The following is a 23,676-nucleotide window of genomic DNA, read 5'->3' on the forward strand; positions in this document are numbered from 1 at the left end:
ATTCATTTCCACTTTTTATTTGAGAAACAGTATGATAGTTGGATGAAAGAAAATTAGAAGATCAGAAATATATAATGGACACTCATAAAATACAAATATTCTTTCACATTTTTGAATAGTTTTAATTCCTTAAGCATGCACATACATGTTTTTGCATACTTCAACAGTGTGTAGTTTTGTACTTTATTTCACTTCGTATTTTAGGCAAACATATTTACATGTTGCATCATTATCTTTGTAACTAGTTCTGATATCTGCATACATTCTTTCGGTTGAAATACCATATTAAGTCATTTCTTATCATTAGGTATTGAACTTGCTTTTTATTTTTTCTCATTTCATAGATGCTACAATACATAGTGGTGAATACTACATGTGTGAATAACTACACGTAGCTACATAATTTTTATTACAAAATCATTTTGAACTTATCCTTAGACAAGGGATTCCTAGTTCAAAGGATTTAGCTAGCATGTGTTCCAGTGATAAAATGCCTTTACAACAGGAATAAGAGTTTAAGTAGAATTTTAGATATATTCAGAATTTAAAGTTTCTAAATCTATTTTGAGAGAAAATAATCTTTTTTATTTTTTTTCAAAGGGATGCTAATGACTAGCCAGTGCTCTAGGAAGACATTGAGACCAGCCAACTTCTTGTCTTGATACTACTGAAGAGACATTGGGTGGCTGGACTTTGAAAGCAGACTTCTGGGTAAGTGCTATTGTTTGGGTTTGGGGGATAGCAAAGACTTAGCAGAAGTGCTTTAAGAAGCAATTATCTACACAATGAGCAAGGAAGACACTTAAAAATGCAACTTTAATAGGTATAAATTGAATATAGAGCTTAGGAATACTAGTGGAAAGATAAGGTCAGGCATTATTACCTGGGGTTAAATTAGTTAAGATTTTCCAGGAATATGAGGTTCTCTATTAGGGTATCTATGTATTTATTTTTATTTTTTTAATGGTATGTTTTTCATTAAAAGATATTTAAATTTAATTTTATTTTAGATTAAGGGTTACATGTTCAAGTGTGTAACATGAATATATTGCATAATGGTAGGATTGGGCTTCTAGTGTACCCATCACCCAGATTGTGACCAATGTAACCAACAGGTAATTTTTCAATCCTCATCCGCCTCCCAACCTGCTCCCTTTCAGAGTCCCCAATGTCTATTGTTTCCATCTTTATGTCCATGAGTACTCATTGTTTAGGTCTCACTTAAAAGTGAGAACATGCAGTTCTGTGTCTGAGTTATTTCACTTAGGATAATGACTTCCAGCTCTATCCATGTTGCTTCAAAGAACATGATTTTATTTTTTTTTATGGCTGAATAGTATTCCATAGTGTATATACACCTCATTTTCTTTTTCCAATCCACCAATGAGGAACACTTAGGTTGATTCGATGACTTTGCTCTTGTGAATACTGCTACAATGAAGATTTGAATGAAGTTGTCTTTTTTATATAACGATTTCTTTTCCTTTGAGTAGATAGCCAGTAATAGCATTGTTAGGATGATTGGTAGTTCTATTTTTAGTCCTTTGAGAAATCTGCACGCTGTTTTCCATAGAGGTTGTACTAATTTACATTTGCACCAGAAGTGTATAAGTGTGTCCTTTTTTCTGCATCCATGACAACATTTTTTTTGACTTTTTAGTAATAGCCATTCTGACTGGTGTAAGATGGTATCTCATTGCAGTTTTGACTTGCATTTCTCTGGTGGTTAGTGATGTTGAGCATTTTTCATACATTTATTGGCCTCTTGCATGTCTTCTTTTGAAAAATGTCTGTTAATGTCCTTTGTCCACTTTTTAATTGGGTTGTTTGTTTTCTTCTTCAATTTTGTTTGAGTTCCTTGTAGATTCTGTGTATTAATCCTTTGTCAGTGACATAATTTGCAAACATTTTGTCCCATTCTGTAGGTTGTCTGTTTAGTCTGTTGATTATCCTCTTTGCTGTGAAGATGCTTTTTAGTTTAATAAAGTCCAGTTTGTGCATTTGCTTTTGGGGTCTTAGTCATAAATTCTTTGTCTAGGCCAATGTCAGGTTTTCTCTGTAAACAGGTAAAGTTCTCTATTAGATACTTTAAACAAAAAGATGTTATTCTTGATGCTAACTTCTAGGTTTATCCTCAATTTTGTGCCAATTCTCTGTTCCAAGGCTTTGCCTTAGATTTATGCTGAGGAAAAGATATTTCACTGATTAAAATTTTAAGCGTAGAAGTGTCCATTCTTTTTTGAAGACTTCTATGGGTAGAGACATTCTCAACAGGCTCATTCTGCCCCATGTTTTTCATTTATTTCTTTCTTTTTTTTTTCTTTTTTTTTTCTTTTTTTTTTTTTTTTGAGACAGAGTCTCATTCTGTCACCAAGGCTGAAGTGCAGTGGTGCTATCTCGGCTCACTGCAACCTCCGCCTCCTGGGTTGAAGTGGTTCTCCTGCCTCAGCCTCCTGACTAGCTGGGATTACAGGAGCCTACCACCACGCTTGCCTAATTTTTGTATTTTTAGTGGAGATGAGGTTTCACCATGTTGGTCAGGCTGGTCTCAAACTCTTGACCTCAGGTGATCCGCCCACCTTGGCCTCCCAAAGTGCTGGGATTACAGGCATGAGCCATTGAGCCCGGTCCCCCATCTTTTTCTTACATAAAATGAACACATGTAAATAGATTTAAATGTTAATTTCAGTAGGATTAGCTTACTCCTTCCCTGAGATACAGGGAAAGTTAATCCTTTATTCCATTTTCTTTTCCCTGTCCCTGCCATTCAGGCATTAGTATTGACAGTTGGTATTTAAAAGCAATTCGTTTTTCCCCCTAATATTATTTTAGGTGAAGATTATCTAGGTCCTGAATAAAGAAATTTATGAGTATTTAAGCTACAAAAATCTTTAGGTACTTTGTATGTTCTAAACATGAAGGGAAAAATTCACTATCTTCAAAACATGAGACTATAATAGTCTTTATAATTTTATTTTATTCTGATATGGTGATCTCTTTAGAGTCATATATTTTTCAGCAATGGAAATCACCGGATAATTTGCTATGGTAAGGACACATGTTCCTGGGAAGAATAGTATAATTCTTGTTATACTTTCATAAAGCAGTATACTACTAATCTAATTTAAAAGAAAGTTTCCAATTCCCTCCTAGAATCACAGAACATTTAAATATATCTTCTTGCAGGTAATTTTTGCAAATCCTAAATGCTGAGTATATACATAGTTTAATTTCTTGAGCCCAGACCATTTTATTGTACCACTTTTGTGGTTTAATACAGCCAGAGTATGTGCTATAACACCTTGCTTTGTCACAATCAGAATGACAAGACAATCTTACTTATCAAACACTATAAAAAGACCAAAATCTATATATTGCTTTTCTTAAGTTAGGCTAGAGCCAATCCTTTTAGTAGAAAATGGAAAGTAGTAAAATGTTTTATTAACTTTAGACATGAGAGTACATTATTGTAAGATGTGATTGAGGAGTGTACCAAGGAGCCTTTCAACTTGTTTGGTAGAAGTTTTTGGTTGATTCAATACATTCAGCCAAACTGTTGATTTCTGGCAGAAGTGAGTTTGCTACCCTTTGATAAAAAAAAAATGTGAAAAAAGAGAAAAAAGAAGAAAGAAAGAGAAAGATGAAATTTCAGAATTCTATGAAAGGTTGTTTTCAGTATATGGAAGACAGCTAGCAAGTGGTCTTTCAGGAAGCAATAAACAGAATGAGAGGATCAACTTGGAATTTATTTTCCTCCAATGGGCTTTTGCTAAGGCATTGCTTGGTACAGCATTATGTACAGCCAGAAAGGCAAAAGGAAAATAGCTACAGTCTCCTTTCTGTAGGCCCAGTAGTGATTTGGAAAGATGAGAAAAATGTTAACTAGTATAGAGTTTGTATCATACATGAAAGGAAATAATTTCATAGATTCAAACACAGGAGTGGGTCCTCCATCTTCTAAGATGAAATTAAACCCCCTGCACTTAAAGTTGAGAACTTGGTGAAGCTTACATTCTTTATTATGAAATGCATCATAACAATGTATTCTGTATTTCTTTTTTCAGTTATAGGTGACGCAACTTGCAAAACAATCCTGAAACATGAAACAAGAATAATAATATTTAAATGTAACTTAATCATTATACCTCTTTATCCACCAAAGTGAATTCATTCCATTCCCTTTCATCTGTGCTCACACTTTGCATCAAATATTGGGTAAACCAACGTGTGTAGGAAGAAATAAATGTTTTCATAGTCATTACTCTTTACAATGGGAGTGCTAAAATTCAAGCACATCTTTTTCAGAAGCTTTGTTAAATCAAGTGGAGTATCACAGATAGTTTTCACCTTCCTTCTGATTCCGTGTTGCTTAACTCTGAATTTCAGAGCACCCCCTATTATTCCAAATGTGCCTTTCCTCTGGGCCTGGAATGCCCCAAGTGAATTTTGTCTTGGAAAATTTGATGAGCCACTAGATATGAGCCTCTTCACTTTAATGGGAAGCCCCCGAGTAAACGTCACCGGGCAAGGTGTTACAATATTTTATGTTGATAGACTTGGCTACTATCCATATATAGACCTAACCACAGGAGTAACTGTGCATGGAGGAATCCCCCAGAAGGTTTCCTTGCAAGACCATCTGGACAAATCTAAGCAAGACATTCTTTTTTATATGCCAGTAGACAATTTGGGAATGGCTGTTATTGACTGGGAAGAATGGAGACCCACTTGGGCAAGAAACTGGAAACCTAAAGATGTTTACAGGAATAGGTCTATTGAATTGGTTCAGCAACAAAATGTACAGCTTAGTCTCCCACAGGCCACTGACAAAGCTAAGCAAGAATTTGAAAAGGCAGGGAAGGATTTCATGGTAGAGACTATAAAATTGGGAAGATCACTTCGGCCAAATCACTTGTGGGGTTATTATCTTTTTCCGGATTGTTACAACCATCACTATAGGAAACCCGGTTACAATGGAAGTTGCTTCGATGTAGAAATGAAAAGAAATGATGATCTCAGCTGGTTATGGAATGAAAGCACTGCCCTTTACCCATCCATTTATCTGAACACTCAGCAGTCTGTTGTAGTTGCTACACTCTATGTGCGCAATCGAGTTCGGGAAGCCATCAGGGTTTCCAAAATACCTGATGCAAAAAATCCACTTCCGGTTTTTGTCTATGCCCGCCTAGTTTTTACTGATCAAGTTTTGAAATTCCTTTCTCGAGTAAGTAAATCAAGGTATGAGGGCTATGAAATGAAATTCACAAAATACGTTTATTGAAATTTAATATTATTTTCGAAGGGAGTGAAATCTAGTTTTTAATATTAGGAATGTATACACAAGTAGTTCTACATTATTTTATGAATGCAAAATAAGAATATGCTTAATCTTTAATGTAATGTCTTTATCTCTTAGTAGGCAGGGAGAATTAGGTAGTATAGACAGTGTATGAACTCAGTTTCTTTTTTTTTTTTTTATTTCTTAGGCCTGCTGTCTTTTCAATAGAAGTGATTGAAACAGTAATAGTATCTTATTTGTTTTATAGTAAGGCAATGGCTGTGTAAGAGATAGAAATAATGGGGAAATATTAAAATTATTATTATTGGGTCAGCATGCTTAGCTTCGGTGTTACTGTCCTATGTATAGCACTTTCATTTCGTTTTTATCTGCTAACTCTTTCTGTCACACTTTCCAGGAAGAACTTGTGTCTACGCTTGGTGAAACTGTTGCTCTGGGTGCTTCTGGAATTGTAATATGGGGAAGCCTCAGTATAATGCGAAGTATGGTAAGTTGAATTGGTAGAAAATAGGTGAAAATATTTCTATGTTTAATGTTTTTGGGGATTGTTTTGGTATTAAATAAGAAAATAAGTAGTACTATGCTTAGCAGGCAGTAATAGGTGCTGAAGTATTACTGGCTGAATCAAAATACATTTGTGTGGTGGTTGTAAGGCAGAAAATAGTATACCCGTTTTCCAGTGGGGAAATAGAAATTCAGTGAATAATTGATTTTCTCTAGGCTACATGACTATTAAGTAACAAAAACAAGACTACAATCTTAATTTTCTGGCATGGTGTTTTGTATCAGAAGATAGGTCCTTGTTCCTTTATTTTCATTCTTGTTTAATTCTGTATATCAGATCTTTATCCCCCACCTCATCAACCTTCTTGACCTAAGAGGAAAGCTGTCCTATGGACATTGCTGAGTTGAAGCTGAATTTTTTCTTCTCTGGTGGATGTGGAAATACCAATGATGAACGTGCCATGAAGAATGCCAGATGAAGCTCATGGCCCAAGGGTCCTATCTTAGGATTTTAGCAAATAGTCTATACTCTAGTAGTCTAAGAAAGCCTTTGAGAAGCATTGTATTCATCTCTTATTGTTTGGATAGAATAGACATAGTCTTTATTTAAAAATACTTAACAGCAGTTACATTTATGAGAATTTTTTAAGGTAATCAGAGCCCATCTGCCTATTTTGTATAACTCTTTTGTCTCTAATTGGATCTCTAATATAAAGGAATAACAGGAAATGTAAGTTCAGAAAAAGGTATGTGACCCTTGTTAAAGTATTTTATGTGTCAGAAAATAATTGTAAAATGATAATTTTCTTAAGTAAATTCTTAATTTTTATTAGTTGTTTCCCCAAATCCATAAACTCCCTTCTCAAATGTCCTATTATTTAAAAACTTATACATATTTATAAATTCTCCATACTATTTTCTTTTCTTTTTTTAAAAAACTGAAAACTCCACTCTTACTCTGAGGAGGAGTGAATCAGGCATTCCTCAATGAATAGGATGACATGACATACTATTTAAGTATCACACTTGTTTTTTAGTGGCCCCTTAAGCTTAGATTCAAATTCTACTACTATGTCTCTCAAATCATCTTCAGTATTATCCATAACAGAGACAATCCTTCAACTTTTATATGATTATTTTCTTCTTAGTGGCATTGTCCCAAAATCGTCCCCTATAGATTCTGTTGTATATATTTCTGCTACCTTTCTCAACTTCTGATTATTTTAAATAATAGATCTATCATTACTTCCCCTTTTTTCTATGTCATTTGCAATCAATAGTCATGGATTACTTGTCATGTTTTCTCTGATTCATTGACAACTTAAGAAACTGATAATTGCAGGTTTACTTGCAGTTACTGGAATTGACAGAAAACAAATGCAAATGAGCCATTTCTTTTCATTCCATTTTATTAGATCTGGTGGTGTGACAGAGTCAGCCCTACTGGTCCCAACTGAGACCTAATTGGTAAATATTCAGGGATTTTGTGAGCCAGTTGTTAATCACTGCCATTATTAAAAATTAAATGATAAAAACTTACAATAAAAACTATGTTAAAAACAGGTGACACATTTCAATATATCAATTATTTTACCTCATTTTACCATGGTCCATGCTCTTGAGATTATTTACATCTTTCATACCTTTATAAATGGAAATACTATGTAATAATGTGCTACTTCATGGCATGCTACCATAATGTGTAATGGTGGTATACTTGATTCCCAGATCTGCATTCAGTAATGTTTGGGAGGTAGCTTGAAATTGGCCATGGCAGGAGGATTTACACCATGGAGATATATATATATATATATATATATATATATATATATATACACACACACACACACACACACAAATTGATAAGAACCAAGTCTTACCTGTTAGAGAGCCACTTTTAATGTATTTCCATAGACTACAAAGTATGCAGGTTAATGATTCTCAAGTCATTCTCACCCTTTTACTCCTCTTTGTATAACCCTTGTCTCTGTGGAGTTGAGAAAGCAGCTGCAATGTTATTTGAACTTGGTATAAATTCTCATTTCCCTTGTATTGGGAACATAGTGTTGAAGAATATTGAGAAAGTCTATGTACTCTTGGAACTTATGAGTACTTAAAAAGTACACAAGTAAGAAACATTTTTGATATGGTAAGTGCTACACAGAGAATTAAAACAGAGATGTGGAGAACTTAACAAGGAAGGTATCAGAGAAGGGCGTTGTCTAATTTGAAGCTGCCATCTGAATGACAGGATGAAGTCAATTGTGGTAAAAATTAGAGGAAAGACCATTCCAAGCAGTGGGAACAGTTAGTGCAGTTTGAAATGAAACTGCCGTGCTAGTGAAATAGCTACTATGTCTAAGGTAGAATGGATATGGGAAGGTTGTACAAGAGGAGGAAAGGGTTATACCGTGTCACATTGTGCACAAGTCAAGAGAAGAAGTTGAATTTCATTCTAAACACCATTCAAAACTATTGGATTGTTAAGAAGATGGATGGTGTATTAGTTTTCTATTGCTTTCATAAAAATTACAACAAACTTAGTGGTTTAAAAAAATAGAAGAAATTTGTTATCTTATAGTTCTTAGATCAGAAGTCCAATATGAGTTTCAATGGACTAAAATCAAGGTGACAGCAGGGCTGAATTCCTTTCTAGGAGAAGATACTTGCTCATTTGGGTTGTTGGCAGATTCACTTCCTTGTGCTTGTAGCAATGAGATCCCCATTATCTGGCTGGCTATTGGCAAATGGCTATTTCCAGCTTTTAGAGGCCAGTACATTCCTTAGCTCAGGGCCCTCTTCTATCTTGAAAGTCAGCCAAGGTGCATTGAATCTCTCTTACACTTTGAATTTCTCCTTCCTTCACTTCATCTTTCTAACTCAGCTTGAAAACTTTCTACACTTTCAAAGAGTCATGTAGTTACATTGAGTCCATCTTGATAATTCAGGATAATCTCCCCTTCTCAAGATCCATTCCTTAATCACATCTGCAAAGTCTCTTTTGCCATGTAAGCTCACATTGTCACAGGTTCCAGGGAATTAGGATGCAGACAATTTTGGCAATCAGTTATTCTGCCAACAATAGATGACATCATCTCAAGGAAGATGAAAAGAAATATATTCAGATGGAAGCTGCCGAGATTCCTTCACATGCCTGCATATCTACCACCACCACTTCCTTTGACCTGAAAAAGGACTAGCACAACTACCTCATTCAATGGAACTGTTGAATATGAAAAAAAGTGATCAACTTCAATATTTCTTAGAGGATAGTGTCCAGGGTTTAGAACATGCCAGTCTCAAGATGAATCATTTTAGTTAGTCATCACTCATAGTCTGCCAAATCTGTAAAAGAGTTGTCATTATTCACCCATAACTTGACTATACATAACATTTAGTAGAAAGTATACTCAATTGAACCTGTTTAACGTATTTGAGCCAGCAATTTATAAGCCAAATTATAAGCCTTTTCCATGTTATTTAAACTTGTCTGGCAGGCGAGGCATGGTGGATCATGCCTGTAATCCCAACACTGTGGAAGGATGGGGTGGGAAGATTGCTTGAGCCCAGGAGTTTGAGACCAGCCTGGGCAACATAGTAAGACCTCACTTCTACCACAGAATAAAACCAAAATTAGACAGATTTGGTGGCATATGCCTATAGTTCCAGCTACTCAGGGGGCTGAGACAGGAGGATTGCTTGCATCCAGGAGATCAAAGGTGTAGTGAGCCAAGACTGCACCACTGTACTCCAGCCTGGGCGACAGAATGAGAATTTGTCTCAGGAAAAAAATTGTCTGACAAATGTAGTGTTTCTTACATTTATTTGTAATTTATTGAGGGTCAACTGAAGATATGGTATGCCCCTGTGTTCAGCACATTTATATGTATTGTTCTTTTAAAATCTATTTTCATAACAACTTTATGAGGTAAGCATCATAATTATCCTTATTTTCCAGATGATAAAGCTGAAGCATAATCAAGTTAATCAACTTGCCCAAAGTCACCCAGATAGGAAACTAAGACTTAGAAAGCTTAAGAAATTCTCAAGTTCCTACAGCTAGTCACTAATGGAACTGGGACTCCAATCAGGGCAAATGGATCCTAGAGACCATACTCTAACATACTGTAACAGCTGTAGGATTCTATCCCCGGATAATGTTATGAATTATGGAGGAAGAGCAAGGGTAAGGAATATTAAGCCTCAATTAGTCAGTAATTCAGTGGAATGAAGTGGCATGTGAAACTTGTAAGTCTTACAAAAAGCAATTGGAATAATCTTGTTGGTTAAGGTAAAAAAGAAATTATCTTCTACTTCTTGCTACCTCTGGTTTTGCATTCTTCTGTAAAAAATTGCGTAGTACACTAAATTAATTCACATATCAACTAACTTGTCCTTTGATATTCTGTCTTATAATTTTACAGAAATCTTGCTTGCTCCTAGACACTTACATGGAGACTATACTGAATCCTTACATAATCAACGTCACACTAGCAGCCAAAATGTGTAGCCAAGTGCTTTGCCAGGAGCAAGGAGTGTGTATAAGGAAGGACTGGAATTCAAGTGACTATCTTCACCTCAACCCAGACAATTTTGATATTCGACTGGAGAAAGGTGGAAAGTTCACAGTACATGGAAAACCAACAGTTGAAGACCTGGAGGAATTTTCTGAAAAATTTTATTGCAGCTGTTATACCAACTTGAGTTGTAAGGAGAAAGCTGATGTAAAAGACACTGATGCTGTTGATGTATGTATTGCTGATGGTGTCTGTATAGATGCCTCTCTAAAGCCTCCCGTGGAGACAGAAGGATCTCCTCCAATTTTCTACAATACCTCATCCTCCACAGTCTCTACCACAATGTTCATTGTTAATATTTTGTTTCTTATCATTTCTTCTGTAGTGAGTTTGTGATTGCACAGGTTAGCTGAAATGAACAATATGTCCATCTTAAAGGGTGCTTTTTCAACTAATTAAATCTCTGAAAAGAACAGCTCTTGTTGAAAGATCATTTTTGGAAAGTTCTGTCTGAATAACTATACTTAGAAAATGATAATTTCCTTTGAACTTGACAAACACTGCTATATTTTATGAATTCTCAACCATGAGTTCAGGGATTTGTATTCCAGGAATCAATAGCTTATGTAAATACTCCAGTTTAGAGTACAGAAACTCCTATTATGCGTTTCACTTGCAAAGCTGCCAGAATTGTTTCAACACTATCATTCTGCACAAGACACTGACATTTTGATAAATAAAACTTGATATAGAGTGTTTAAGAACTTGAAAGTGAAAACCCTTTCAATACAACCCATCAATAAGACTTAGAGTGCTTGGATATTTATGTTTCTCCTCTGCTCATAATCAAGAGAGAGAGGGAGAAGGAAAAAGGATGGTGGAAAAGAAATCAAAAGGAGGGAAGAGATAAGAGAAAAGAATTAGTATTTTTTTGCTTTCTCTGGTGCCATTGAAGACTCTAATTTGCACAGGAATGAAAGGAATATCTTCAGTGTATACAATTAACCTTCGACTCTGTTAAAGCGCAGAGCAGTTGTATTTGAATTTCTTGCCTAGTCTGATCTGTACAAATATTACTATCTCCTCCTTCCTTTCCACATGCCTCCCTAGAAACAAAAAGAGATGAAACCACATATTCCAAATCCAGTTGTCTAGATACTCTCAAATGATGGCACAAGTTTTCAGGATCTTAGTTTTTTTGAGGCATTACATTTTTCATGAGAAAAAAGGAGAATGTTTTACTTGTTACAGATCTCATTTCTTTATGTTTAAGCTTTGTTTAATATCTGAATTGAGACTGAGCTCTAAAAAGCAATAAAAATAATTCAAATGATTATGCATTTTTTAAAAATTAAAAAAATTATGCATTTTTAAGCTTGAAGTTTTTAAAACTGAACCACTTGTACAGTTTTTTACATTAGATTAGCTTAAAATCATTTTTATTCTTTTTTCTCTTTTAATTTTAGTTGACATGTCCTAATTGTACATATTTATGGCATAGAGAGTGATATTTTGATACATGCATACAATGTGTAATGATCATGGTAATAAGGGTAACCAGCACCTCAAACATTTCTTTGTGTTGGGAACATGTAAGATTCTCTCTTCTAGCTTTTTGAACACACACAATGTTGTTGTTGATTATAGTCACCCTCCAGTGCTATAGAACACTAGGATTTATTCTTCCCCTCTAGCTGCTTTGTACCCATTATCTGGCCTCTCCCTATCCTTCTCTCCTCCCACCTTTCCTATCCTCTAATACTCATAACAATAATTCCGCTGTCTATGATTTCAATTTTTTTAGCTCCCACAGATGAGTGACAACGTGAGATACTTGTCTTTCCATGCCTGCCTTATTTCACATAAGATAATGGCCTCTAGTTCCATTTGTGTTGCTGCAACAAATGACAGGACTCCATTTTTCTTATGACTGAGTAATATTCCATTGTGTATATATACCACATTTTTTTTTAATCCACTCATCTGTTGATGGACATTTAGATTGACTCCATACCTTGGCCATTGTGAATAGTGCTGCAATAAACACGGGATGCAGATATCTCTCTGATATACTTATTTTTTTTCCTTTGGATAAATAGTGGGATTGCTGTATCCTATGTGTATTAGTCCATTTTCACATTGCTGATAAAGACATACCCAAGACTAGATAATTTATAAAGGAAAAGAAGTTTAATGGACTCTTAGTTCCATGTGGCTGGGGAGGCCTCACAATCGTGGTGAAAGGCGAAAGCCATTTCTTACATGGTAGCAGCAAGAGACAGTGAGAGACAAGGGAAAGGGGAAACCTCTTATAAAATCATCAGATCTTGAGAGACTTATTCACTACCACACGAACAGTCCGGGGGATATCTGTCACCGTGATTTGGTTATCTCCCACTGGATCCCTCCCACAACATGTGGGAATTATGGGAGCTACAAATCAAGATGAGATTTGGGTGGGCTCACAGCCAAACCCTATCACTATACTAGTTCTATTTTTAGTTTTCTGAGAAATTCCCTATCTTCATAATGTTTTTCATAATGGCTGGTCTAATTTACTTTCTCACCAAGAGTTCCCTTTTCCCACATCCTTGCCAGTGCTTGCTATTTTTTGTCTCTTGATAATAGCAATTCTAACTGGGGTGAAGGATATCTTATTGTGGTTTTGATTTGCATTCCCTGGTGATTAGTAAAGATGAGTATTTTTTTTCACAGACCTCTTGTTCACTTGTATGTTTTGAGAGATGTCTACCCAGATCCTTCAGCAATTTTTTGATTAGGTTGTTTCTTGCTGTTGAATTATTTGGGTTCCTTGTATATTTTATATATTAGTCAATTGTCAGATGCATAGTTTACAAATATTTTCTCCCATTCTACAGATTTTTGCTTTATTCTGTTCATTGTTTTTCCTTTGCCATGTAGAAGCTTTTCAGTTTGTTATAGTCCCATTTGACTATTTTTGTTTTTGTCACCTGTACTTTTATAGTTTTACACATAAAATCTTTGCCTTAACCAATGTCCTAAAGTGTTTTCTCAGTATTTTCTTCTAGTAGTTTTATAGTTTTGGGTCTTAATATTTAAGTCTTTAATCCATTTTGAGTTGTAATTTTTTTTTATTCTTATAAAGTCATTGCTGCTCTTTATGAAACAATACAAAGTGGAAAACTAAATGTTTCCTTCTCTCTTCCTTCGGCGAGTGGCAACTCCTGGTTTCAGTTTTTTTGTATATAATTCCGGAAATTTGCTAATAATATGGAAGCAAATGTGTGCGTATATATACGCAAATAACAAATTGGGCTCTGGTGCCATAATTTTTGGTAACTTGCTTTTTCCATGTAGCAATATATTTTGGGTGTCTGTCCATATCAGTACATTTTTGTACTGACCACATCATGCTGTGATACCACTATATGACAATTTTAAAGGAAATTTCTTGTTGGTGAATATTTATTTTATGGAAATTTTTTTCTCTGCCAAAAATTTTATAGTTAATATCATGTACATATATACCATGGCATACTTTTGCCAGGATTAAATGGAATTGCTGATGTGAAGGGTACATACATTTTAATTTAGATAGATATTGCAAAATTATCTTTCAAAAACTTTTGTTCCAATTAATGATCTCACTAATAGAGATGAACAACACTGGCCTTTATAGAATTCTGCAGTCATTGTTCACCTGATGGGTGAAAATGACATCTTGTTTTAACTTGGTTTATAATCAGTAATGTTGACATTTTTTTCATAGTTTATTATGGGTATCTTTTATTTTTCTTTTCAGAGTAAACTTTGTTTTCTCATTTATACTTAAATTCTATTTTAGTAGACTGCTACCATTTCTAAAATGTAAGATACAACTTTTTAGATACCTGTAGATTATAGTATGAAAACAGAAACCAAAGTTTAGCATTAAAAAGAACATTTGATTTTTTATCCCTTTTTATTTTATATGTGGCATTTGTCTATGAGAATCATCATTATATTTTTAAAGTACGTCAGTTACAAGGAATTACAAATTCATCTATCTACTGACTCTTACTGCTTTTATAAGGGCATATGGCTATACAAAGTTTTGGCAAATTACTTTTTTATAAGAAATATCATTTAAACAAAATTCAAAAGTTAATGAGCTGTTAGTTTTTCATGGGAAGGCTAATTCTTGGCAGCAGGATATAGGGGGAAGAGCAAGCTAATCCCAGTTTAGCAATTTGCAAGCCGCTGACTTTGGGAAACTTAACTTCTCTGAGTTTCTTTTCTCAACTAGGTCAATTGTTTAGAAGACTAGAAAAAGTAAACAAAAGTTAGCTAGTACAGTGCTTGTTATAAGAATGGTAGGTGCCCAAAACATAGTAATGGTTATTTATTTGAAGAATGTATCTATCTTCCAAAATTTTTCCTCTATTAGATGATTTAAGGTTTACATTTGAAATATAAAATTGACAATATTTTTATTTCGTAAGGTAGTATATTAAGTAAAATTTATTTATAACATCTTTAATTTGACTGAAAACTACAAATTATATCATTTAAGCACTATGTGCCATTTTTTAAGTACTATATTACATGTACATGTCAATTATCAGAAAAATATTGGGACCTCCGTGAAGGTGTTTATCTTATGACTGATGTATTACATCTGTAATTAGACTCTATAAACGTTTAAAACATTATGCTAATACAACTTTGTTCACTTACTTGCTGTCTAATCATTTCAATACAGGATATATTTAACAATAAACCTCAAAGTAGTAGGTAGAATATATAATTTTTATTGAAGCATATCACTTCTTTTATTCTAATTTGCTAATCCTAGATAACAGATATAAGGACAAGGATGGGTTTGGATAAATATACAATTATGTAATTTTTAGACTATATCATTATAAATGATTTTATTTTTCTCTGCTAGGTTTTAAATTTTTGACTTTTTAAAAATGTTTAGTTTAAGAGACAGGATATTTTGCCATTTGACTGTGTTGCTCAGGCTGGGATGCACCAGCATGGTGATAGCTCACTGTAACTTTGAACTCCTGAGCTCAAGTGATCCTCCCGCCTCAGCCTCCTTAGTAGCTGAGAGTGCAGGTGTGACCACAGCTGTGACCCATCACATGTGGCACTGCTAGGTTTTAATTAAAGACTGGAGGTAAAGACATTTCTGGGTTCAATATACTGTGCTTATAACTTTGTAAAAGTAGGAAAAACCATTAAAACTGCAATATGTATTATACAAATGTTTTTGAGGGCTGAGCAGGCAAAATTAAATATATAATTTTTGTATCCTGTAGAAACCTTAATTCCCGAATAGTTAGGGTTGCATAAAAGTAGGAAAAACCATTAAAACTGCAATATGTATTATACAAATGTTTTTGAGGGCTGAGCAGGCAAAATTAAATATATAATTTTTGTATCCTGTAGAAACCTTAATTCCCGAATAGTTAGGGTTGCCTTTAGTGACGAATACTTTTAGTGATGTTCTGTTTCCACGTGATGCTGCCAATTAGTCTGACTGAAATTGTTAATCACCACTTTACAATTCTTCATAAATAAGAAGAGCTTCTGTTTATTATACAACAATCATATGCTTTACATACAACTTCTCATTTAATAATTTTTCTTCCAGTTGAAATAACTACACCTTAGATAAGTGACTTGCCCTGGGTCAGACAGCTAATAAGTCCTAGAGGGTGAAAGAAGATGGGAGTGGGTGACTTTGACTCCCAAGCCTGGGCATTCCACCATTAGACAATACTGCTCCTGCAAGGATGTGAAGTCAAGTAACATTATAACACAAAGGAACTAGTTCTTATTTCTTTTCACTCCAGGCTTCAGAGTAGCTTCTGACCATGGGTAAAACAAAAGAAACGAATTTTTCTTTTGTTGCATTCGCTTTTGGCATTTGGGTCATGAAATCTTTGCCCTTGCCTATGCCCTGAATGGTATTGTCTGGATTTTCTTCTAGGGTTTTTATAATTTTGGGTTTTGCATGTAAGTCTTTAATTCATGTTGAGTTAATTTTTGTATAAGGTGTAAGGAAGGGAGTCCAGTTTCAATTTTCTGCATATGGCTACCCAGTTCTCCCAGCACCATTTAAGAAATAGGGAATCTTTTCCCCATTGCTTATTTTTGTAAGGTTTGGTGAAGATCAGATGGTTGAAGATGTGTGGTCTTATTTCTGAGTTCTCTATTCTGTTCCATTGATCTATGTGCTTGTTTTGTACCAGTACAATGCTATTTTGGTTACTGTAGTCTTGTGGTATAGTTTGAAATCAGATAGCATGTTGCCTCCAGCTTCACTCTTTTTGCTTAGGATGTCTTGCCTCTTTGGGGTCTTTTTCCATTCTTTGTGAATTTTAAAATAGTTTTTTTCTAATTCTGTGACAAATGTCAATGGTAGTTTAACTAGAATAGCATTGCATCTATAAGTTACTTTGGGTGATACAGCCCTTTTAACAATATTGACAAATGGGATCTAATTAAACTAAAGAGCTTCTGAACACAAAAGACACTATCATCAAGTGAACAACCTACTAGAATGGGAGAAAATTTTTGTAATCTGACAAAGATTTAATGTCCAGTGTCTACAAGGAACTTACACAAATACACAAGAAAAAAACAAACAACCCCATTAAGAAGTGGGCAAACGATGTGAACAGATATTTCTCAAAAGAAGACATTCATGTGGCCAAGAAACAAATGAAAAAAAGCTCAACGTCACTGATCATTAGAGAAATGCAAATAAAAACCACAATGAGATACCATCTCACATCAATCAGAATGGCAATTATTAAAAAGTCAAGAAACAACAGAGGTTGGGCTGGGTGCGGTGGCTCACGCCTGTAATCCGAGCACTTTGGGAGGCAGAGGCAGGGGTATCACGAGGTCAGGAGATTGAGACCACCCTGGCTAACACGGTAAAATCCCATCTCTACTAAAAATACAAAAAATTAGCCCCGTCTCTACGAAAAACACAAAAAATTAGCGGGACGAGGTGGCGGGTGCCTGTAGTCCCAGCTACTTGGGAGGCTGAGGCAGGAGAATGGCATGAACCCGGGAGGCGGAGCTTGCAGTGAGCCGAGATCGCACCACTGCACTCCAGCCTGGGCGACAGAGTGAGATTCCATTTCAAAAAAAAAAAGAAAAGAAACAACAGATGCTGGTGAGGTTGCAGAGAAAAAGGAACACGTTTACACTGTTGGGGAGAGTGCAAATTAGTTCAACCACTGTGAAAGACAATGTGGCTATTCCTCAAAGATCTAGAAGCAGAAATAATATTTGACCCGACAATCCCATTACTGGGTATATATCCAGAGGAATATAAATCATTCTATTATAAAGACACATGCACATGTATGTTCATTGCAGCCTTATTCACAATAGCAAAGACGTAATCAACCTAAATGCCTATCAGTGGTAGACTAGATAAAGAAAATGTGGTACATGTACATCATGGAATACTATGCAGCCATAAAAAGGAATGAGATTATGTCCTTTGCAGGGACATGGATGGAGCTGGAAGTTGTTATCCTCAGCAAACTAACACAGTAACCGAAAACCAAACACCACATATTCTTACTTATAAATGGGAGCTGAACAATGAGAATACATGGACACATTGGGAAAAACACACACTGGAGCCTGTGTAGGGGGAGAGCATTAGGAAGAATAGCTAATGGATGCTGGGCTTAATACCTAAGTGACGATTGATCTGTGCGGCAAACGACCATGGCGCACATTTACCTACGTAACAAACCTGCACATCCTGCACATACACCCTGAAACTTAAAGGTTGAAGAAAAAATAAATATTTTTTTTTCTGGGTGCTGTATCATAGGGAATAGGTTATCAAGGGTCATCTGTTAATTTTTTACATGCTTTCAATATGGCTTTTATGGATTAAAGGAGACACTGGCAATTGAGAAAAGAGGAAGCTTAGGTTATTAGAAGGTTGCATCACTTTACAATTTCCTGGGCCTCATTTATAACACACAATAATAGCAGCAGGGGGCAGTAAGATAACGGCATCAAGTCCCCTGTGCTTCTTCAGCAGTAACATTTCTGTGTCCTTGAAGCCTTTTGGTTTCAACAAACAGAAATAATAGCTAGTCACAGTGCTAGTCACAGTATGTATCCTGAAGGAAATCAGTCAGCTTATATTTCAGATAAATCTGGTATTACAATGTAAAAACAGTATATGAATAATGTTACTGTTTGGTGATTGTCTGCAAGTTCTTCAGTGTCCTTGAAAGATAATTTTTTAAAATTACTTATAAAACTGATTTAAACTTTTTTCTACAAGTAAATTAATTTTGTGGTTATTTTGTCAGTGAGGGAATTGGTAGGGTAGGAAGTAAGTGATTATATATTCCCTGTGATTGTTTTATATATTCTTAGGAGTTATGCTGATAATTTTAAAACACAGACTCCAATATAGTATTTGTGAAACAGCACGGTGTCTGTGCATGTGTGTGTGCATGTGTGCACATGTGTGGGTGTATGTGTGTGTGTGTGTGAGAGATGGAGAGAGTGTAAGAGCCTCTGGAGATTGCTGAAATGCAAGAAGGAAGGGGGACATGGTGCAAGATGGGAGTTGGGGCTGGAAAGGTAGGTGTCAGATATGAAGTGTCTTCTGGATGATGTTAATGAAACAGCAATTAATCCTTTAGCCCAGATTGAAATGGTCAGATTTGTATTTTAAATCTGCAGAGAAAGTACGTTGTGGAGAAATTGGGTCTTTGAGTCTAGAGGCAGGAAAACTAGTTAGAAGGCTATTGCCATTATCTAGGCCAGAGAGGATAAAGTCTTGAATTAGGGAAGTATTAGGGATAGAGAGAAAAGGATAGAATTAGAAATCAATACTTGGATGATTGGATATGGGAGGGTCAAGGGAAAGCAAGGAACCTAATTTTTTGCAGGGCAGGTAAGCCCCCAAATTGGGTCTTAGCCTCGGAAGGTTCTTGGCTTTGCTCAGGAAAGAGTTCAAGAGTGACCCAGTGGCAGAAGAAAACGGCTTTATTGAGGTGGCAGTGTTAGAGCTTCATGACCGCTACTGCCAAGCCGGGCTTGAGAGTAGCTGCCAAGGGGCAGTTCTGCAGTCATATATACACCCACTTATAATTATATGCAAACTGAGAGCAGGTTATTCAGAAATTTCGAGAAAAGGTGTCGTAACTTCTGAGCTATTGCCATGGAAAGAGAAGGCAACTTCCAGGTGTTGCCATGGCAACAATAAACTGTCATGATACTGGCAGGTGTGTCTTATGGAGAATTGCTTTTGGTGCCTCTTTCATGTTTCAGCCAATCTTCAATCTGGTCTGGAGTAAAGTCTTGCCTCCTAACCTCAATCTGACACCAAGTTCCTTGCCAGGACAATGTCATCGAGTCCTGAGAAAGGAGCACAGGTGGAGAAGCAGGTTTGGGGGATTAGGTTTTGAGCATGTTGTATTTGAGGTGTCTGTAGGGTATCTTGATAATTTTTTTTTCAAAACCATGTGATTTCAAAGCTCAAGAAAGAGATAAAGGCTGTGTCTTTAACAATGGATAATAATAGAGATAGTATGTCTAATAGTTTGAAAATATGGTTTCTAGAGCCAGACTACCTGAGTTTGAGTTCTAGGCCCATTGTTCATTGGCTGTGTAAGCTTGAGCAGGTTACACAACTTGTCTGTGACTTTGTTTCCTCATCTGTGTGGGAATGAAATTAATTGATATGTGTAAGTTCTTTGATCAGTACTTGGTACATAGTAAGCACCATATGCTTGTTTGTTGTATTGCTGTTATTTTTATTTTAGCTCTTATTTTTTGATTACTCGCTCTGGGCCAGGCCTGTGTTAAAAGATTATAGGCATTTTCTCATTAATCTCCATAATACCCTGTGATGGTGACACTGTTATTATCTGAAGAAATTGAGATTTTACTCTGACCAACTTTCCCAAAGTAACCCACTGGGAAACAAGGGCTAGGGTCAAGATGCAAACCAAGGTTGGAGTGCCCATTTTTAAAATGGGATTATTTGTTTTTTCACTGTTAAGTTGTTTGAGTTCCCTATATATTCAGGATATTAGTCCCTAATCAGATGAACAGTTTACACATATTTTCTCCCACTCAGCAGGTTATCTCTTCACTCTGTTGATTGTTTACTTTGTTGTACAGAAGCCTTTCATTTAACATAGCTCCATTTGTCTATTTTTGGTTTTGTTGCTTGTGTTTTTGAGGTCTTAGCCATAAATTCTGTACCCAAGCCAATGTAGTGAAGCATTTCCCCTATGTTTTATGCCAGTAGTCTTATAGTTTGGGGTCTTATGTTTGAATCTTTAATATATCATGAGTTGATTTTTGTATATGTTGAGAGATAGGGGTACGTTCTCATTCTTCTTCATATGGATATCCAGTTCTCCCAGCACCATTTACTGAAAAGGGTGTCTTTTCCCCAATATATGTTCTTGGCGCCTTTGTTAAAAATCAATTGTCCATAGAAACATGGATTTACTTCTGGGTTCCCTATCCCGTTTTTTTGGTCTATGTGTCTGTTTTTGTACCAATACTATGCTCTCGCTTTTGGTTACTATAACCTTGTAGTATATTTTGAAGTCAGGTAGTGTGATGCCTCCAGCTTTGTTACTTTTGCTCAGGATTGTTTTGGCTATTTGGACTTTTTTTTTGAATTCACCCACATTTTATGGTTGTTTCCTCTATTTATGTGAAAAATGACACCGGTACTTTGATAGGGATTTCATTGAATCTATAGATTGCTTCGGATAGTATATCTAATAGCTTTCATGTATGGTGAAGAAACTGAAAACTTGGAACCTCAGAGCTAGCTCTGTATTTTAAGAGAGGTTTCTTCTTTCCCTAGGGTGGTGGTCAGAGGAATTAATACATCATATCTTCTTCTGTGCCCCAGCTTAGTGCTTCCTCAAGTCCTTTAGTCTGGGTTCACTTTCTTTACCTGGAGTCTCCTGGGATTTATTCTGTATATCTCTATTAGTTTGCTAGTGATGCTATAACAGAGTGCCACAGACTAGATGGCTTAAACAACAGAAATTAATTTTCTTACAGTGGAGGCTGGAAGTCTGGGATCAAGGTATTAGCAGAATTGGTTTCTTCTGAGAGTCATGAGGGATAAACGTGTTTCAGGCCTCTTCCCTTGGCTTGTAGGTGACTATCTTCTCCTTGTGTCTTCCATATGTTTCTGTTTGTGACCATGTTTCTTCCCCTTTTAAGGACACCAGTAATGTTGGATTAGACAACACTCTAAAGACCTCATTTTCACTTAATTACCTCTGTAAAGATCCTGTCTTCAAATAAGGTCACATTTTAAGCTACTAGAGTTTAAGGCTGGGTGCAGTGGCTAATGCTTGTTATCCCAGAGTTTGGGAGGACAAGATGGGAGGATTGCTTGAGGCCAGGAGTTCAAGGCCTGCCTGAACAACACAGAGAGACCTCATCTCTACAAATACTACTACTACTACTACTACTACTACTACTACTACTACTACTACTACTAATGATAATGATAGTAAGCTACTAGGGTTTAAGAACTTCATCATATGAATTTTGAAAGGACACAGTTCAGTCCATAACAAAATCAGTACCTTTAGGATGTTTATTTTAATTGATAAAGACTTTGACTTTGATGAACCCAGTATACAAATGCTTGCACTACAAGTAAAGAAACATATTCTATTCCATAATTTTGTGGTAGCAAACAAAGGAAATACATTTTTGTTCTACATCTTCCCAGTCTGGTCTTCCTTTTCCAATTCATAAGATACTAAATAAAGAGGTTTTCTTCCTTGACTTTATAAGGAAGACAGTTTTGAACTCAGTTTTAAAATTAAAATCCATATATGTTTCTGTTTACTCAGCTAACTCTGTCTCATGATCAATATCCTTTAGGAAATGAAAAAACCATGATTATCATCACTAACATCCTTGAGTATTAAGTGCGGTCACTCTCCTAGATTCTGTGGGGAGAAGGCAAGTCACAAAGATAGACTTTTCCTCAAGATAGTCAGATTTTCATGGTATTATCCTTAACCTTTTTAACATCATGGAGGCTTTGGAAATCTGATGAAGCCTATCGATTTTCTTCCAGAAGATTTTATATAAGATTATAAGAAAAATTATGTACACAGCTTATTTTATTGCATTGGATCAAAATGCTGTTTATAAAGAATTACACCTTTTCTGTCAATTTTAGCAAGGAAAAGTAATTTCAGGCAACATGCTTAAACATTGGGGAAAGAAAAAAAAGTCTATAACGTGCAAATAAAGTTAAAAATAAACTTTGGTTTTGCTAAAAAATAAATTTCAATGAGAAAGCATCTCTTCCTTATCTTTTTTTTTTTTTTTTTTTTTTTTGAGATGGAGTTTCACTCTTGTTGCCCAGGCTGGAGTGCAATGGCGTGATCTCGGCTCACTGCAAACTCTGTCTCCCCGGCTCGAGGGATTCTCCTGCCTTAGCATCCCAAGTAGCTGGGATTAGAGGCATGCACCACAACGCCCAGCTAATTTTTGTATTTTTAGTAGATATGGGGCTTCACCATGTTGGCCAGGCTGGTCCTGAACTCCTGACCTCAAGTGATTCGTCCACCTCGGCCCCCTGAAGTGCTGGGATTACAGCTATGAGCCACCACACCAGGCCTCTTCCTTATTTTGAATAAGAATCTGAAATTGGAGAATGGTTTTTGACATGGCAGTATGTGCACTTTCCTGCAGACTTTCTGTTTTGATGGTAACACATTCTAAAAAGCTGGGCTCAAAACAGCATGTTGTAGCAAATAGAATCAGTTCAAGCTCACAGATGACACAATGGGCTTGTGACAAGGGGACGACAAAATATTTCAAGACTATCTGAATTAGATTTGCATCCTTTAATTTCCATTGGCTTCACATCACTGAGTTTCATTTTCAGCAAGGGGAGGTTGATGTCAACAAAGGAAGAATTAAGAGCCCGGGTTTCAATTTTAGGGTTATCTGAGCAGAAGTACTTTAAAAAGAGTTATGCTGAGTTTTGGGTTGTCTGCATATTTCTATATCATAGATTTAAAAAAAAAAGTTCATGTTCTGTTTTCATTTTCTGACAAAACATCTTCAAAAGGCAATGATTCAAGGCCCTAGCATTAGTGGACACTTCGCTATAGACAAGCAGGACCATAGAAAGCAGTGAGTCAGATCTACTGCGTGAAGATACTTCCTCCTCTAAAACTGTGAAACTCCAAGATGTGCTACCCTGCACCACAGGAGTTCTGTTTGTTCACAAAACGTCCAGTGAGGTTTATGTGTAACAGAAACTTATCAACATTCCGAAGATGCTGATGGATTTTAAATTTCAAAAAGGGCTTGTTAAATAGG

General features: G+C 35.8%; 1 protein-coding gene across 4 annotated transcripts in view; it reads left to right on the forward strand.

Moving 5' to 3' along the window:
• Positions 1 to 22,620, forward strand: part of SPAM1 (sperm adhesion molecule 1) — a 46,891-nt gene extending 24,271 nt beyond the window's left edge. For 3 of the 4 annotated variants that reach the window (XM_025380100.1, XM_025380099.1, XM_025380098.1), the window contains 4 exons: positions 601 to 711; positions 4,065 to 5,224; positions 5,697 to 5,786; positions 10,228 to 10,793. In XM_025380100.1, the coding sequence (XP_025235885.1) occupies positions 4,271 to 5,224; positions 5,697 to 5,786; positions 10,228 to 10,716 (1,533 nt within the window). In that variant the 5' untranslated portion in view covers positions 601 to 711; positions 4,065 to 4,270 and the 3' untranslated portion in view covers positions 10,717 to 10,793. Of the gene's footprint in view, positions 1 to 600; positions 712 to 4,064; positions 5,225 to 5,696; positions 5,787 to 10,227; positions 10,794 to 21,378; positions 21,478 to 22,218 lie in introns of those variants that run through there. The other variant, XM_025380097.1, reaches the window with a different exon arrangement.
• The last annotated feature ends 1,056 nt before the right edge of the window (positions 22,621 to 23,676 follow it).

Source organism: Theropithecus gelada, chromosome 3 (genome assembly GCF_003255815.1).
Source record: "Theropithecus gelada isolate Dixy chromosome 3, Tgel_1.0, whole genome shotgun sequence".
Taxonomy (NCBI): Eukaryota; Metazoa; Chordata; class Mammalia; order Primates; family Cercopithecidae; genus Theropithecus; species Theropithecus gelada.